This window comes from Sciurus vulgaris (genome assembly GCF_902686455.1).
Source record: "Sciurus vulgaris genome assembly, chromosome: 7".
In the NCBI taxonomy this organism is placed as follows: Eukaryota; Metazoa; Chordata; class Mammalia; order Rodentia; family Sciuridae; genus Sciurus; species Sciurus vulgaris.
This window is the reverse complement of record NC_136467.1, coordinates 79,142,267-79,158,165: the sequence shown is the minus strand read 5'-3', so window position 1 is coordinate 79,158,165 and position 15,899 is coordinate 79,142,267. Positions and strand designations below refer to the sequence as shown.

At 35.2% G+C, this 15,899-nt stretch overlaps 1 protein-coding gene across 1 annotated transcript in view; it reads left to right on the top strand.

Moving 5' to 3' along the window:
• Nucleotides 1–930, top strand: part of LOC306666309 (cytochrome b5 reductase 4) — an 86,168-nt gene extending 85,238 nt beyond the window's left edge. The window contains exon 16 of the mRNA XM_079148290.1: nt 359–930. Coding sequence (XP_079004416.1) covers nt 359–413 — 55 coding nt within the window. The 3' untranslated portion in view covers nt 414–930. The remainder of the gene's footprint in view (nt 1–358) is intronic.
• Nucleotides 931–15,899: the final 14,969 nt, after the last annotated feature.

Sequence of the window (15,899 nt, the reverse complement as noted above, 5' to 3'; positions counted from 1 at the left end):
CAATTTTAGAAGCCATGACATTTATGAAAAAAATTGAAAATTTGAACACTAACTAGATATTTAATGAAACTTAGGAATCATCATATACTTTTAGAAATGATAATTTGTGTTTTAAAAAAAATACATAAGAGGACTGAGGTTGTAGCTCAGTAGTAGAAGAATTGCCTTTCACATGTGAGGAACTGGGTTTGATCTTCATCACCACATAAAAATAAATAAACAGAATAAAGATATTGTGTCCATCTATAACTAAAAAATATGTTTTAAAAATACATGAGAAAATGAAAGATACTATGATATAATGATAACATTTATTTTTAAGCATTCTAAAAAAGGTGTTTTTTTGTTTGTTTTTCAGGTTGCTGCATGACCTTAACTTTTCCAAAGATGATATACATAGTTTTACAGCATAATGAAGAGTTGTGATTGTATTTTATTCAATTAGTTTATCTAAATTTGTGATTACTTAGAATTTTTTAAGAGAACATTTTTTGTATGTACTAAAAAATTAACTAGAATCCAGGCTTCAGTTCTTAAATGAAATCAACTGTTCCTTCAGTATAGGTAACTTCTTGGCTTTATTTTATACCATAACTTATTTTACTATTAATACTTGACCTAGAAAGTCAATCATGGCAACAGTAGAATTCCTTATGAATTACAGATTTCCTTACCATTGAAACTGTATCACTGTTCTACAATAAGCACTTGTGTTTTATTACATGGTAAATGATCACTTTGATCACATTTCTATGCTGTAAAATGTCTTCTTAGCAATACAGATTAAAATTTACATTGCACTGTTAACTCAGGAAATGATCATTTTTGTCCTTGTTATTAATATTAAAACATGGAATGCTGTAACAGTTAAGTGATCCTAACAATTTTGTGTTTGTATATGGCATTGATGCACAGTAAAATAAAATTATACTTAAGTATTTTTTAATCCTTGTGGTAAAATCATGGTTGAATGAAACAATACTGGGCTTATATCTTAAATGGAATTCTAAAACGTTCCAATAAAGATACCGGGGACACTCACCTCTGTGGGATTAGCTGTGTTAGAGAGCTTAAGAGAACTTGACAGCTATTTTCATCCTAAGGCAAGACCAAAGGCATCAGAAAAGAGTGACCATGAAGCATCTAGTCCACGGCCTAAAATCATCACTAGGTGCTTTGGAATTAGTTAAATTCCAGGCTGGAAAGGAGGAATATTCTGTCTAAACTGTCCTTTCCTGGCTGGCTGCTTTTCCATAGCTGGCAGTTCAGCAGAATGCTCTCCTGGATGTCAATGTGTGGGCAACTTATTTTCTCTCCCTGCTGCTGTTGGCAACCTTTAAACCCTTTTTGCAGACTGGAACTTAGCAGAGGGCATCAAGAAAAGTCACCATGAGTTTTTTATGAGGAAACAGTGTTGAATACCTAGGTAACTGCTGCATAAGCTAACTTGAATTTCTCACTACCTAATGCAGCACCAATATTTTTATAGAAATAGAGGGTGGGAGGAGTCTCTAATTTCCCTGTAAACGATTTTGCAAATAGCTACATCTTCACTAAAGGAATGATGTACTCAAAAGGAAAACAATATTTACATTTCTGAAATTACAAACTGCCCAGCTCTGAAGCTCCCTGTGTGCAAATGGCTGGTTAACCCTCACTTTTTCCTGTGCCTCCTGCCTCCAGCTAGTGCCACCCTCACTCTCATTTTTAGAACCGAGGTCCCCATTTCAGAAAGGCAGGAATTTCTCTGTCCCTGGTGCTCCCTGCTGGCTAACGGGAGCTTCCTCTAGCTTCATCGCCTCCCTACCACCTTCTTTTTTCCATCTAAGGATATCAAGTAGCACTTCTTATTTGTTTTGTAGCTCATTATTAATGTCTCAGTTAACTTGACCTTAGCCAACATTTTTCTCATTTTTTTAACCTTGTTTTTTCTCTCTTCCAATCCTTTTCTAGTTAAATAGAATTTCCTCTCTATTATTCTGAATGTATATCCATTTCATTTCTTCATTTATTGTATTTTAAAGCAAAAGAAAACCCATAACATCTCTTGTGTAATATCTACTCACATGATTTTATCAATTTACATGTTCATAAATCCCAAGTTGGAGACTCTAATGCGAGAATCAGCTGAGCTTCAGTTTCCAATATCCAGTTAGCTCCTTGAAATAATGAAGATGTCCCAAACTGAACTTTGACCATGATTATCTCTGCCCAAGTCTATATACCCTCTTGAACTTTGTCTTATTTACGAGTTCTACCATCTGCCAACTCAGCTATTTGGTAACCATTAATTATCAACATCAATGTCTCCCTCTCCACTATGAACCCTTTCCAGCTAATCCTGCCCAGTCATTCCTCAACTGGATTAGCACATAGCCTAGTGATTGCTCTTCCTGTTGCAGTCTTGATCTCTCTGAAATCCATTCTCCATACCAGTATTCTAGAAGGAGCTGGAGGAAAATAGGGCCTTAGTCTTTCACTAAATACAACCATATACTCTCAGGTACAGGTGGGACTATAGTTTGTAACTATTATTCTTGAACAAAGAACTTAAAGACTCCTACATCACATATTTGCAATAAGGAAAGAGAATCCTGGTCAAAGTCCTTTTGCTTGAGAATTCTGCTGCTTTCTTTAAAAATATGTTGATGTATTAAATTTCTATTACTGCCACAACAAATTACTGCAGACTTAGTGACTTGACATAATACCTATTTATTAGCTCACAGTTCTCAACTGGATCTTCTGCAGAAGGCCTTGCAAACCTGAAGTCAAGTTGTCAGATAGGATGGGCTCTTATCTAGTGGCTCTGGGAAAGATTGTTCTTTGAGCCTCAGGCAAGTGGTTGGTGGAATTGACTTCTTGCATTTTTAGAACTGAGTTCCCCATTTCCTTGCTGGCTGTCAGCTGGGGGCCAGTCTTTGCTTGTGGAAGCTGTCCAGATTCCTTCTCAAGTTTTCCGTATGGCCCCTTCCAGCACTAGTAGATCAAGTCCCTTTATCTCTGAATTCTCCTTCTGTCTTATCTTTGTTGTCATAGCTGTCATGTGGTTAGATTGAATCTACCCAGATATACCAGGTAATCACCCTATTTTAAGATCTATAATCTTAGTTACAGCTTCAAAGTCTCTTTTGTCATGTAACATAACATATTCAAAGGACATTTGAATCTTTGGGGGATATTTTGTCTCACAGTCTATAAACAGAAATTTGATCAAGGTAATTATTTTGTCTAGATATCACAATGAATCCTCAATTTTCATCTTGATATGATAGAGCATGAAGGAGCTATTACACCCCAGGATACTCAACTTCCTTATGCAGGCATAGGCTTGACTACAACCTCTACTATGACCCATCCTCGTGGCTGCATAAGCTTGTCCTCAACCAGTTTGGGGCTGAGTCTTTGAGTAGATGACCCAGATTCTGTATGGTTTACATAACTTAGAATTGTAGTTAATGGGTTATAAAAAAGTGAAATTCAACCAGTCCCAGTTTCTTGGTACTTCTCAGTTAAATTTTATGATGAAGTCATATTCATCCAGGATTGCTGGTTTGTCCCACCTCAAAATAGAATGCCAGAGTAATCTATCTAAAAACCACATTAACTCTGCTGGTTGGAATTTTCATCTAAAGCCCAGCTACCATTCATAAAACAGAGTCTGCATCTTGGGTGCAGCATTATTCATAAAGCTGAAAGGTGGAAAAAAATTCAAATGTGTACCCGTAGGTGAATAGAAAAACAAAATGTGGTATATTCACACAATGGAATGTTATTTGATCATAAAAAGCAATGGAGTATAGATACATGCTACATCATGAATGAACCTTGAAAACATTATGCTGAGTGAAAGATGCCAGTTACGAAACACCATGCATATGATTCATTCATATAAAATGTCTAGAAAGGGAGATCTATAGTGGTAGAAAGTAATTAGTGGTTGCTTATGAGATACAGGAATAGGGAATGATGGGGAGTAGTATGACAGCAGGAGGGTATGGGATTTTTTCTTTTGAAGCGATGAAAATGTTCTAAAGTGAAGGATGGTTGTGGCTGCACATACCTATGAATATATTAAACGAGTTGTATACTTTAAGGGAAAAAATTATATGATATGTGGATTATATCTCAAAATACAAAATAATGTTTTAAAGTATTAAGACTTTTAGAAAGAGCACAAGAGCAAACCAATTTCATAACCTGAAAAGGATGTAAATGTTAAAAAAAAATATTAAAAAGGATCCAAGAGGGTGTGGTAAATATGAAAGGTAAAGAATATCTAACATAAGGATAATAGTAGTCCTTAAAGTTAAAAACTAAACTGAGAGAAAATAATAAGTACTGAAAATTATATACTCCCAGAAAAACCTTCCTAACATTTATAAACAAACAAAAATGAATGTTGGAAAAGCACTAACACCAAAATAAATTTTAGAAAAATTACACAAAGCCTTTAGTCATTGAGACAAAAATAAACACCAAAAGTTCATGACTTTTTAAAAGACCAAAAAAAATTAGATTATTATCAGACTTTTCAATGGCATTGCCTTATCCTGTAAGAATTTTTGTAACATATTTGAGATGCCCAATGGAAAAAAATCAGAGCCAAAGATTTTATATAAAAAAAACTTCTGAACAAAGGCATAAAATATTATTAAATGCAAGAACTGAAGAAACACTATTTTCAAAAGTCCTTCCTAAGAAATCTATAAAGGAACAGGATGCAGACAACCAGAAAGACTAAAGACATGGATAACAGTGGTGGCAAACATTAAACCTGTAGAACTTAGATTAAATGAGACTTTAAAAAGAAAGAGGAGCATAGATTTGTGCTCTTACCTGGAGATAAAAATGAGAGGAGAATGTACAAAAATTTTTAACTATTTCAACAACATTAGCAATGATTGTGTTAACATTGTCACTCTGAGGATGTGAAATAAAGCAAATGCATAATTAAAAATCAATAGAATGCCATCCGGTCCTCATGCTCTTGTATTTCCCCTTTAAAAACCTTTGTGGTGGTGGTGAAGTGGATTAAAATAAACTGTGTCAATTGAACTGTTATTAGACTTTGAGAAGAATTTTCATTAAAGAGCCAAGAGAACTAACTATAAAATGCAATCAAGGGTCCATAATACTACCTCCCTCCTGGTCCAAACCATGCAAGACCTTTTCCAAGGAGAAAACTTGGCAATTCTTTCTGTGAGACTTGTTTTTGAGGACAACCACAGTTCTGTTTCTCTCTTATCCTTTAGTACTTCATTCTATACATAATGAGTATTAACCACCCCCAACCCCAAATAATTGTGTATGAACCTGGAGGATAGTATCAGTGGTCAGGTTCATCTGGGAAGGTGTGGCGGCCATAGGTAAGGGTCTATACGGGGGACAGCAACAGGAGGGTCTGTTAACAGTGCATCTTAGGACTTCCAGTGTTCATGCTTTTGGGTTTTTTTGGAGCATCAAAGAACTGGGCTTGAGAGAAATCCTATCTCTGATAATCTATGCTAAACTAAAAAAACCAAGTAAACACTGGGAATTGATTAGGATTTGTTATACATGAACCTGCATGGGTTGACCTGAGAAGGAATTAGATCAACACTAAAACAAGTAAAGAATAGAGCCAAAGACAGTTCACATACTGTACATTGGTAAGCACCCAATCTGGGCTGATTGCTTTTCATTCAAAACTAAGTAAACTTTAAAAATCCAAGATAGAAAAATCTCCCTAGAATGTGAGATCAGGTCAGACCTCCTTAACTTCCTGAATGTTTAGGTTAAGGCCCTCCTAAATTACTTTATTTAGCACCTTTAAAAACAAACATCACAAATCAATACTCAGCTTAATGACCACATTGCTCTGTAAACACATTTCTTCTTGCCTTCTTTGCAGTCATTAGGAGATGAGTCAATACTAGCTACCTGCCAAGGGCAGAGTGCTAAGCACCACACAGAAGTCAGACTGGTAATTTCAGCTTATGTCCTATATATCTCAACAAGATAGAGCCTTAATCAACACTCGTACAGTATGGAAATGAGCCCTCCAGAAGACTGGGCTTCTCTCAGGACCCCAGCCTTCAAATCTGGTTAGGTGACTAACATAAATGACAAGTGCCTTGTTCTTTTTTTCTATAGGTTACCCCACAAAGAGATATTGTCATTCGGAAAGCTTGGCAAGGAAAAGATAGGTCTGCGAATGAGCAGAGAGATGCACTTTAAAGACCACTATACTTTTAAGAAGCTGCTCAAAATATGGGTCTCCTTTTTAAATGGAGGGTAACACTTTGTTGGTCTTTTAATCATAATATAATCGATGTTGCATTAGAAAACTGCATTTTCTCATCTAGTGAGGGTTTGTCTTGTTCTTAAAGATGGATTCAGTTATAAGCTGGTACTTGAACTTTCCAGTTGGATACATGAGAAACTTTGCAGAAAAAGTTGTTCTGAGGAGAGAAGCAAAAACTATAGTGCCCCTGTTTGAAAAAAATAAGAATAACATCGCAAGTTTCTGCAAGAGAAAACACAAAATACGTGATTAAATGCTCAAAATTGTATGTTTTCTGATAAATCAGATGCCCCATAGCAAATTCATCCCCCTTTTCAATTACCTCAGTTGAATTTCCTAACAGGGTTCTGTAATTTTACAGCATTAACAATAGTTTTCTAGCACACAAGAGTTAGAACTCAGTTTTCATTTGGGTCCAAATCCATAATCTTAGTCACCAAGCTAGTTGCCTATTGATCTTTGCATTTCTACTACAGCTAACATTGGGCCTTATGTATAGTATATGTGCAATACATATTTGTAGTCATGAATTAACTAAGAGTATATCAAGCCATAAAATGCTACCATTGTTATTTTTAGCAGTGCTTCAACCCATCGTTTAAATACTTGTGTCCCAAACATAGAACTTGGCATTAAGTATTTGCAAATTCATATTTTGAATTATCCTTATACTTTTAATAGGCGCATGCCAATAATAATTTTGATCAAATGAAGAATGAGGCAATATCTAAGAGAGACCCAATACTGACAAACCCACAGATGAAGATATCAGATAGCTAAGTGTGCCCATAATTTTCTCCACCTAGGTTTCCCTTGGCTTCCTTTACAAAGGAGAAAATGAAATTTATTTTCCATTTAAAAAATGTATTTTTAAAGCAACACTATTTTACCATGCCCTTTACAAATTGAAATATTTTACTTGAGATACTTTCCTTCTGACATGTTCTCAGCATGACATTTTTAGAAAAGAAAGATACCTTTGATAGCAGGATTTACCAAATTTTTCATATGCAGTTTAAATTCTGTAAGAGAAATTGATAATCTGTCCTTAAATGAAGCAAGAGGAAGAGTGGAGGGGAGGTGCAACTGGAGAAAGAGACAATGCTGCATCATGAGTCCATGGTGAGATGCTTGGGTTTTATTTTAAGTATAAAGGGAAATTTTCAGTTTTTAAGCTATTTTATTGAGGTATGGTTTACATATAATAAAATGCATTTATTTTAACTGTATATTAAATATATACAGTTGATGAATATTGATGAATTAGATAAATGTGTGCATCCAAGTAGCCACTACTACATTGAGACAGAACATTTCCACCACCCAAAAGTTCACTGTGGTCTATAGCAATTGGTTCCTTCCCTACCTGGTTACAGACAACTGTGGATCTACTTTGAGTCACTCTTGATTAGATTTTTCATGAGTATAGTTTCATATAATGAGATAATCCAATATGTACCCATTTGTGTTGATCTGCATCATGCTTTTAAGATCCGCCCATATCGTGGCTTGTATCATGTGGCATGTTCATTCCTTTTTATTGTTTAGTACTGTTTCAATGTGTCACTGAACCATGATTTATTTTTCCTTTCAACTGTTTGCAGACATTTGAGTTATCTCCAATGTTTGGCTATTTGGATTAAAACTGCTAAGAACGCTCACACATTCAAGTCTTTGTGTGAACATATGTTTTCATTTCTCTTAGATAAATAATTAGTAATGTAACTAGTGTGGTATGATAACTGCTATGCTTCATTTTTAAGAAACTGCATTTTTTTCCGAACTAGTACCATTTTACAATTCCCTCCTGCTTTCTAAGAGGATTTCAATATTCCATGTCTTTATCAACTTTGAACTAGTAATCTTTTAAATGTAGTGAGTAATGGTACCTCATTGTGATTTTAATTTGCACTTCTCTGATGTCTAAAATTGAATGTATTACCATGTGTCCATTGGCTATTGGTGTATTGTCTTGTGTAGGGTGTCTGTTTAAATCTTTCGCCCATTTTTAGTTGGGTTGTGTCTCTTTGTATTATTAATAATTTTTGTTTGTTTTAATTGTAGGTGGACACAATACATTTTTTGTTTGTTTATTTTTATGTGGTACTGAGGATGGATCCAGTGCTTCACAGGTGCTAGGCAAGGGTTCTACCACTTAGCTACAACCTCAGCCTTATATTATTGAGTTTTAAGGACTCTTTATATATCCCAGATATAAGCCCTTTGTCAGATGTATTTTATGAATATTTTTCCACATTTTTTTATTGGTGCCTTATAGTTGTATATAATGGTGGGATTTCTTGTTACATGTTCATACATGCACACAATATAACAATGGAATTTGACCAACGTCACTCCCCGGCACTCCCCCTCTATGAATATTTTCTTTTAACTTGTAACAGCAAATCATTTGTGTGCTTCACTATTATTAGTGCTTAGGGAAAGAACAAGCTTAGAGATGTAAGTCAACTTAGATTTGTTCAAAATGAAAATATAAAATACAGAATAATGCATGCAGCAACTGTGGAATTGGTGGGTACGTGACTGACATTCAGGGAAAAGATCTCTAGTGGCATAACAGGAGGACATTGGCTTAGGCCTGAGAGGCAGCTAATGACAAGCAGGACACATGAGATACTTTCAACTTTGGCTCAATATAGCACACTTTGAATAATCAAAATCATAAATCTGTAGTCATGGAGGCAAATAAAGACCATACCGACTGTATGAGTGTGGTTATGTTAGAGGACAAACCACTTGTAGTACATTATGTCCATTGCCTTGCAGCAACTGGGACCTGGGAGGTAAATCTGAAAATGAGCTGGCAACTTTCTTTCTCTCTTCAAAGAGTTTATGTTCTGATTTAGGATTTTCTAATTAGCCATCTTAGCCCATGGTGATTAGAACAGCAAGGGGAGTAACCTAGTGTTTGTCCGGGTAGCCTGCGCAGACTTCAGCACAATTCTATTTCCTCTCATTTAGAGCAGGCCGAGAAAAACAGTTATTTGTGCTCTGCAATTGCTCCTTAAACGTGTCGAAGGGAAAAGCCCCTGGAGTTGTCAGTAAATGCATTCAGGTGTGTTAGGCTAAAGATTTCCCCACTTTCTAGCAAGGTAAATATTTTATTATACAAGAATTGTAACAACAATTTTCAGAATAGTTTAGCCACGTCCTCGAAAACTAAAATCTCAGAAAATCATTACAGAGCTTCTAGGTTTTCACTGTTACTTTCCTTATGTGTAGTGTTTTTTAATATGTACGCTTCTCTATTTTATTTTTATAATTTTTATTCTTTGTACTTCTCAAATTTTAAAATCTTGAATTTATTTTTCTAAACCTGCAAGTAGAAACTCTGCATAATTATATCATTAGAAGAAGGTGTACTCCCCCTTGCCCTGTTAAGAAAAGGAAACAAAAAAACGGGGTCCTCTGTGCCCAAGGTAGTTTCAAGAAGCATATAACCCACATTCCGCAGTAATGGGAGAAGATACCACTGGATCCCTCAGTAATAAAGTCGTGAACTCTGCCTCACTGTGACTAGCTTTCTGGAAGAATTACTGGTTCCTGGATCGGGGTGGAGCTCAGTGGTAGGTTGCTTGGCTGACACACGTGAGGTCGTGAGTTGGATCCCCAGCACCACAAAAGACAACAAACAAAAAACCTGCAGTTGCCTTAAGTCCCAACATACAAGCCTGGGCTACAGAGGGAGGCCTTAAATTTGTGTACAAGGTATTTTCTGATATATAGAGTAACGATCTTGGGGACGGTGCTTTCACTTCTAAAGGTTCTAGATTCTGTACTCTTCTTCCATGAAATCTGGAATTATAATGGCTCATATTTATATAATAATTTTAAATTGGCAAAGTAGCTTCCACAGCCCTTCAGTGTCATGCTGGTAAATTTTAGCAATTCACCCTCAAAAAGAAAAAGAAGAAAAAAAGACCTTATTTGCAGAGTTTGCCAAATTCTGTACTGTAGTTGATTTGAAGGAGAGGTGACAGTGTGGAGTTGGGGACAGGACAGAACCACTAGTGCTACTATCTCAGAGCGGTTGTGGACAGGCACTATGCAAGAACTTTTCACATGCTTTGATTGAACTCTCCCCCACCCCCAATAAATCAGATGAGGTAGGTGTTATTATCTGATAATGTTATCTGTTATTATCTGATATTGCTGATGGGGCTCAAAGAAGCTAAATCACAAGTCAGAAAGTGGAGGAGCCTGATCTGGAATTCAGTCTATCTGATTGACCCACCTGGGGTCAGACAACAGGAAGAACTGGAGCAGGGCCTCAGAGCCAGGTGTCCTGACCAGGAGGCCTTGCTTCTCCCTAGGGTGCTCCCCTAACTTATTCCCAGTCTTTGAAATTAAAGAGCTCCATGTCATGGTCAAATCCAGATTCTCTCAGAGCACTTTTATTTAATCTATATTTGCTTACAGATGATGTGGAAGTGAGACAGAAAAGGAAGGGCTGTTTTGAGGGGAACAGAAGAGAATTTAAAGAGAGCCCCAGCTCTGCCTGATTAGCTGTGTGGTTATGGGAAATTGACTTTGATTATGGGAAATCTTTGGGTGCCTGTTCTTCCTCTTATGTGGGTTGAATACCTGGCATAGAGTGGATGCTTGATAAATATTACCCATTAATACTACTGTCTCGCTTTTAAGTTCGATGAAACAAGCTATGTTCAGAAAAATACACCCAGAATACATTATAATCTTGTATTATACAGATACATTATTTGTACATTCAGAAACATGAAATGATTAAAAGACAATTTATGAATGATTGCTACCTCTTATGACAAATGTGTTAAATACGTTTCATGGTTTTGACATTTTTATTTGAATAATAATTTCATGCAGGTCCCTTCCTTATCTTTTTAATAAAAATCAACCATATCAGACATACAAAATGGTAGAGAGAGAAAATGCAATGAGCAAGAAGTAGTGGCCACCCAGCTTGAGAAATAAAGCACTTAAAATATTGTTGAAAACTCCTGGGGGAGCCCTCCAGGATCCCATTTCCCTCTAAATCATTCCTGGGGTTACCACTGTCTTGAATTTTGTGTTTATCATTTCTACATCTTTTTACTCTCACTTCATGTACATATTGCTGAATTATATCCCCACATAAGATATGGAAGTATTTTATGTCTTTAAATTTTGCAGGGATGATATTAAAAACAGTCTTCTGCTACCTTCTTTGTTTTAATTGCATGGTTTAGGGGATTAATCTATGTTCATTCATTTTAACTGTGATATAGTATTCCATTACTGTATGGATATATAGCTCTTTTCCTTTTTTTTTTTTTTTTTTTTTTTTTCAGTTCTGGAGATTGAACTCAGGGTCTCACACATGCTAGGCAAGTATTCTACCACTAAGCTACATCCCCAGCCCTCTAAATTTTTCTAAAAACTAAATTTTCCTATTGATGAGCATTAAATTGTTTCCAATTCTTTTTTATCATCCCAAAATGGTCATAATTCTTGCACATGTCACCTGTGAATATATGTAAGAATTTCCTCTGGAATTTATACCAACTAGTAGAATTTCTAGGTCACAAAAGTTAAGGGCATCTTCAATTTTCACATCTTATTTTCACAATCAAAGTGTCTAATTGCCCTCTCATTACCAATGTATACATGCTCTCATCAAACCATATCCTCAAAATGCTTTTTATTGTTTGGCTTTCGAAAACATTCCGGGTCTAGTGGCTATGAAATTATCTTGGTATAGTTTTAATTTGCATTCGCCTGAGGAGCTGGCATTTGCCTGTTTGCTCTGAGATCCTATCTCTGCCTTTCGCCTCTACTCTAGAGGGAGCTAATTCCTGCAAGTATGTTTCCCAAGGTCCTTTCCTCACTGATTCCCATTTACACTCAGCTAACGGGAAGCGCTGTGGGAGATTGGAAGGAAAAGCCAGAGTCTCTCTCTGTTCAGTTTCAGATGAGATCTTTGGCAGGGCTTTATCTTCTCCACAGCTCCAGCTCCTGTGGTACGTCCCTATTCTGACTCCAATATTTGCAAGATGATTCTTTCTCCATCACCCACCGAACAGCCCTGGCCTCTGGATTCTGGAAACACCATCTCTTCATCTATTTTCTTTCCAGACTACAGGTTCCCAAAGTTATATCTCTTGGTTGCCTTGCCTTGGGGTTTCAAAGCACCTGTAGTAAATTTTCTATATTGAACAACTGGGTTTCAACACTGCTTTCCAGGCTGAACCTTACTGGATACTGTTGATACAAGTGAGGCTGAACTGCTTTTCTTTCCCTCCTTTTTTCTTTTGCCATTCAGATTTTTCTGACATAAATTAATCATACATGCAGTTAATTTAGCTTTTATTTATTTTCTTTTTCCTATTGATTTGTTTCTACAAAATTTCTTTAAAAATTCTAAATATATAGTGGCAAATAGTTTATCCTGGTTTATGGTTTATTTTCTGTTTTAAAAATTATGTTTTAAGTTATAGAAAATGAAAATAATATCAAATGTATCATACTTTTCCATTGTGATTTGTTTTTCATTTTAAAATCCACTCCTATCCAGGAGTCAAAAAGATATACTCCTGCTTGTTTTGCTTTGTTTTTAACTTTTCATCTTTTGTTTTTCATATTTCACATTCAGATCTCAATTTGCTTTCTACATCTAGGGATTTAGTTCACCTGGAATTAATTTTCACATATGGTGTGATGGGGGGGAGGCTTCTGTCTTTTATTTATTTCACTGGTAACCAGTTTTTCTAGAATCAGTGATGTGTTTGAGCTGCCTCCTACCAGCTCATGAGAGTCCGATTAAATTTTGAGGAATTTTGTCAGCTGTTTGTTAAAAACATTTGTAGTTTGCGTCAGTTTTGGTGGGAATACACTACAGAAATGGGCAAACACTACAAATCTACTCCCTCTTCAGCCCCAGGGAACCAGTGATCCAACATACCAGCACACCACCACAAGAACTCTTTATCAAGAACCTTAGTGTGGGCTGGTGGTGGGGTCAGTGGTAGCACGGAACGTGTGTGGAAGCCTGGGTTCAGTCACCAGCAGCAAAAGAAAAAAAAATCTTAAACCCGTATCGTATGGTGCATTTTTTAAAAATTGAAGATCACAACTCTATAGTGGCTATAAATTAGGATTTTTTAAAAATCAAATGAGACTGAATAGAATATACCAGAATGCATTGCACTTGGTAATGGTGATGATTTTCCTTGAATCCTATTTAAGTTATATGTATATGTCACTGTATGTTTGGGATTGCAGGATAAATTCATCACTCACTATGGATTGTTGGTAAAATGAAATGTGGACACACTGAACTACTTTGTCTTTTCTGATTTTCAAAGCTACTTCTGTCATATGTTAGGTTTTCATATATGATTCATCCACATGTGGCTTCTCTGTTCTCTTCTCAGGTTTCTTTATGTGGCTCTGGCCCTGCACTCACTGTTTTCTTCTTTCAGCTTTAGGAAGGTGTGCGTGTCTTCTAGCATGAAGATCTTTATCCTGAAGTTGTTCACAATTGTTTTGTCTATTCTTGATTCTATATAGGTGTAAAGACAGAGTCTTCAAATTTCATGAAAAATACTGTTGAGCTTTTAACTGAATTACATTGGTGTTATAGCTTATGGAGGGTTAGTAACATTTTTACAGTGAGTATTATTTTCCTTGAACATGGAACATATCCTCACTTATCTAAAATTGCTTTCATATCTTATTAAAAAGTTTTACAATTTCCTTCATAAAGGTATGCACTTTTTCCTTAGATTTATTTCCAGTACCTTATATTTTATCACTATTAAATATAATATGCTTTAAAATTGTACATACATGGATGCTTTGTTAAGTAGGGACACTAATTTTTATTTTTTATTAGGACACTAATATTGATGCCCAATGAGCATTTTAACTTTAACTATTAATTCTAACTTTTGTTCTATTTTTCTTTTGAGTTTTCTATTTAGATGGCGATACCATCTATGAAAAATAATGGTGTAATTTCTTCCTTTAAAATTCTTGTACCTATATTTTCCTTTTTTTTTTTCTTCCTCTATTTGAAATTGGCCAAAAAAACAACTGAAAAGGAAATCCAAAAAAGAGTGATAGTGGAAAGACCTTACTTTATTCTGAATTATTAAAGAGTGCTTCAAATATTTCACCATTAAACAGGCTATTTCCTGTGGTTTTGCAAATTGTATGAATTTAGAGAAGTTCATTTTTATTCCTAGTTTGCATAGAGTTTTTAATTAGTAGTGGTGTTGACTTTACTTATTTATTTTGTAGCACTGGGGATCAAACCAGGGTCTTGAGCATGCTAGGCAAGTACTCTACCACTAAGCAACTGTAACCTCAGTTGTCAGTGGTGTTGATTTTTATCAAACATATTTTTCTTATTCTATTTTATCAATTATGATTTTACTGTTGTATTAAAATTCATAGGTTGAGGAAATTTTTTTCTTTTCAAAATTTTCAAGAAAATGCACAAAGGTACTTTCTCCATCTACTGAAATGATCTTAGGATTTTTTTAATAAGTTAATTTGATAATTGATAAAATGTATAGTTAAAACTAATAAATTATTCTAAACTTATACTTGTATTCTTGGGATAAACTCAGATTATTGTTTTTGTTTGTTATTGTTGTTTAGTCCTTGAGTTTTGTTTGCTAATATTTTAAGGTTTTTTTTGGTAAATATTCATAAATGAGACTGGCATGTTATTTTCATTGTTATCTTTCCAGTCTGGTTTAAATATCAGTTATAACCAGTCATATACCATGTATTTTGGAGTGGGAAATTCTTTATCTTTTTCCATTTTAAGATACAATAACTCCATGGCAGGAATGGTTCCTTCAACAGTTTATGGATCTCACTAATAAAATCATTTTACCACCCATTTTCAGATAGATTGATTATCTTTAATGTTTTAAAGTCTGCTTGGTTCTGTGATTTTTTTTCCCCCTTGGAGTCAGTCTTAATAGAAAAAAATTTTTTCTTCATCTAACTTTTCTAATTTACTAACAAAATATGTTCAAAGTATTTTATTTTTGGCATGACTTCTATATCTGCAGTTAAGGTTATTTTCTCTTTCCTACAATTTACCATTTCTCTTACTCTTGCTCATCAATCATTTCGAAGTTTTAGCTTTTTTATTTGTGGCTTTTAAAGGTGAGTCTTTAATTTTGTCAGTTCTCTCTAATGTATTAATGCCTTCAGTTTAATTACATTTGCTTCTACTTTTCTTTTCTGCTAACCAAGGCAGCTTTACTTGACTTCTTCCTGGCTTGGGGAGTAGAACTTGAGAGGAATAAGTGTGCGATCCTTGAAATGAGATTAAGCCATGATGAACTGACGCTGGCATTTCCTCCGAAGACTCAAGTAGTTCTTTAAAGAAAAGGTTTTAAAATCTTCTTTTGAGCTACAAGGTATGTTCTAAGGGAACATTTTCAGAAAATGTTCATTTTTTTTTAATTGTACAACAAATTTCTATAAACCTCAGCAGTATGAGGAAAAGGATTTTCTGTCTTATTTAAATGCTGTGATTTATTGAAGAGCTCATGAAATGCTAAGTCACAGCATAGCAGGCAAGGGAGAAGAAGATAATACAGCGATGACTCTTAAC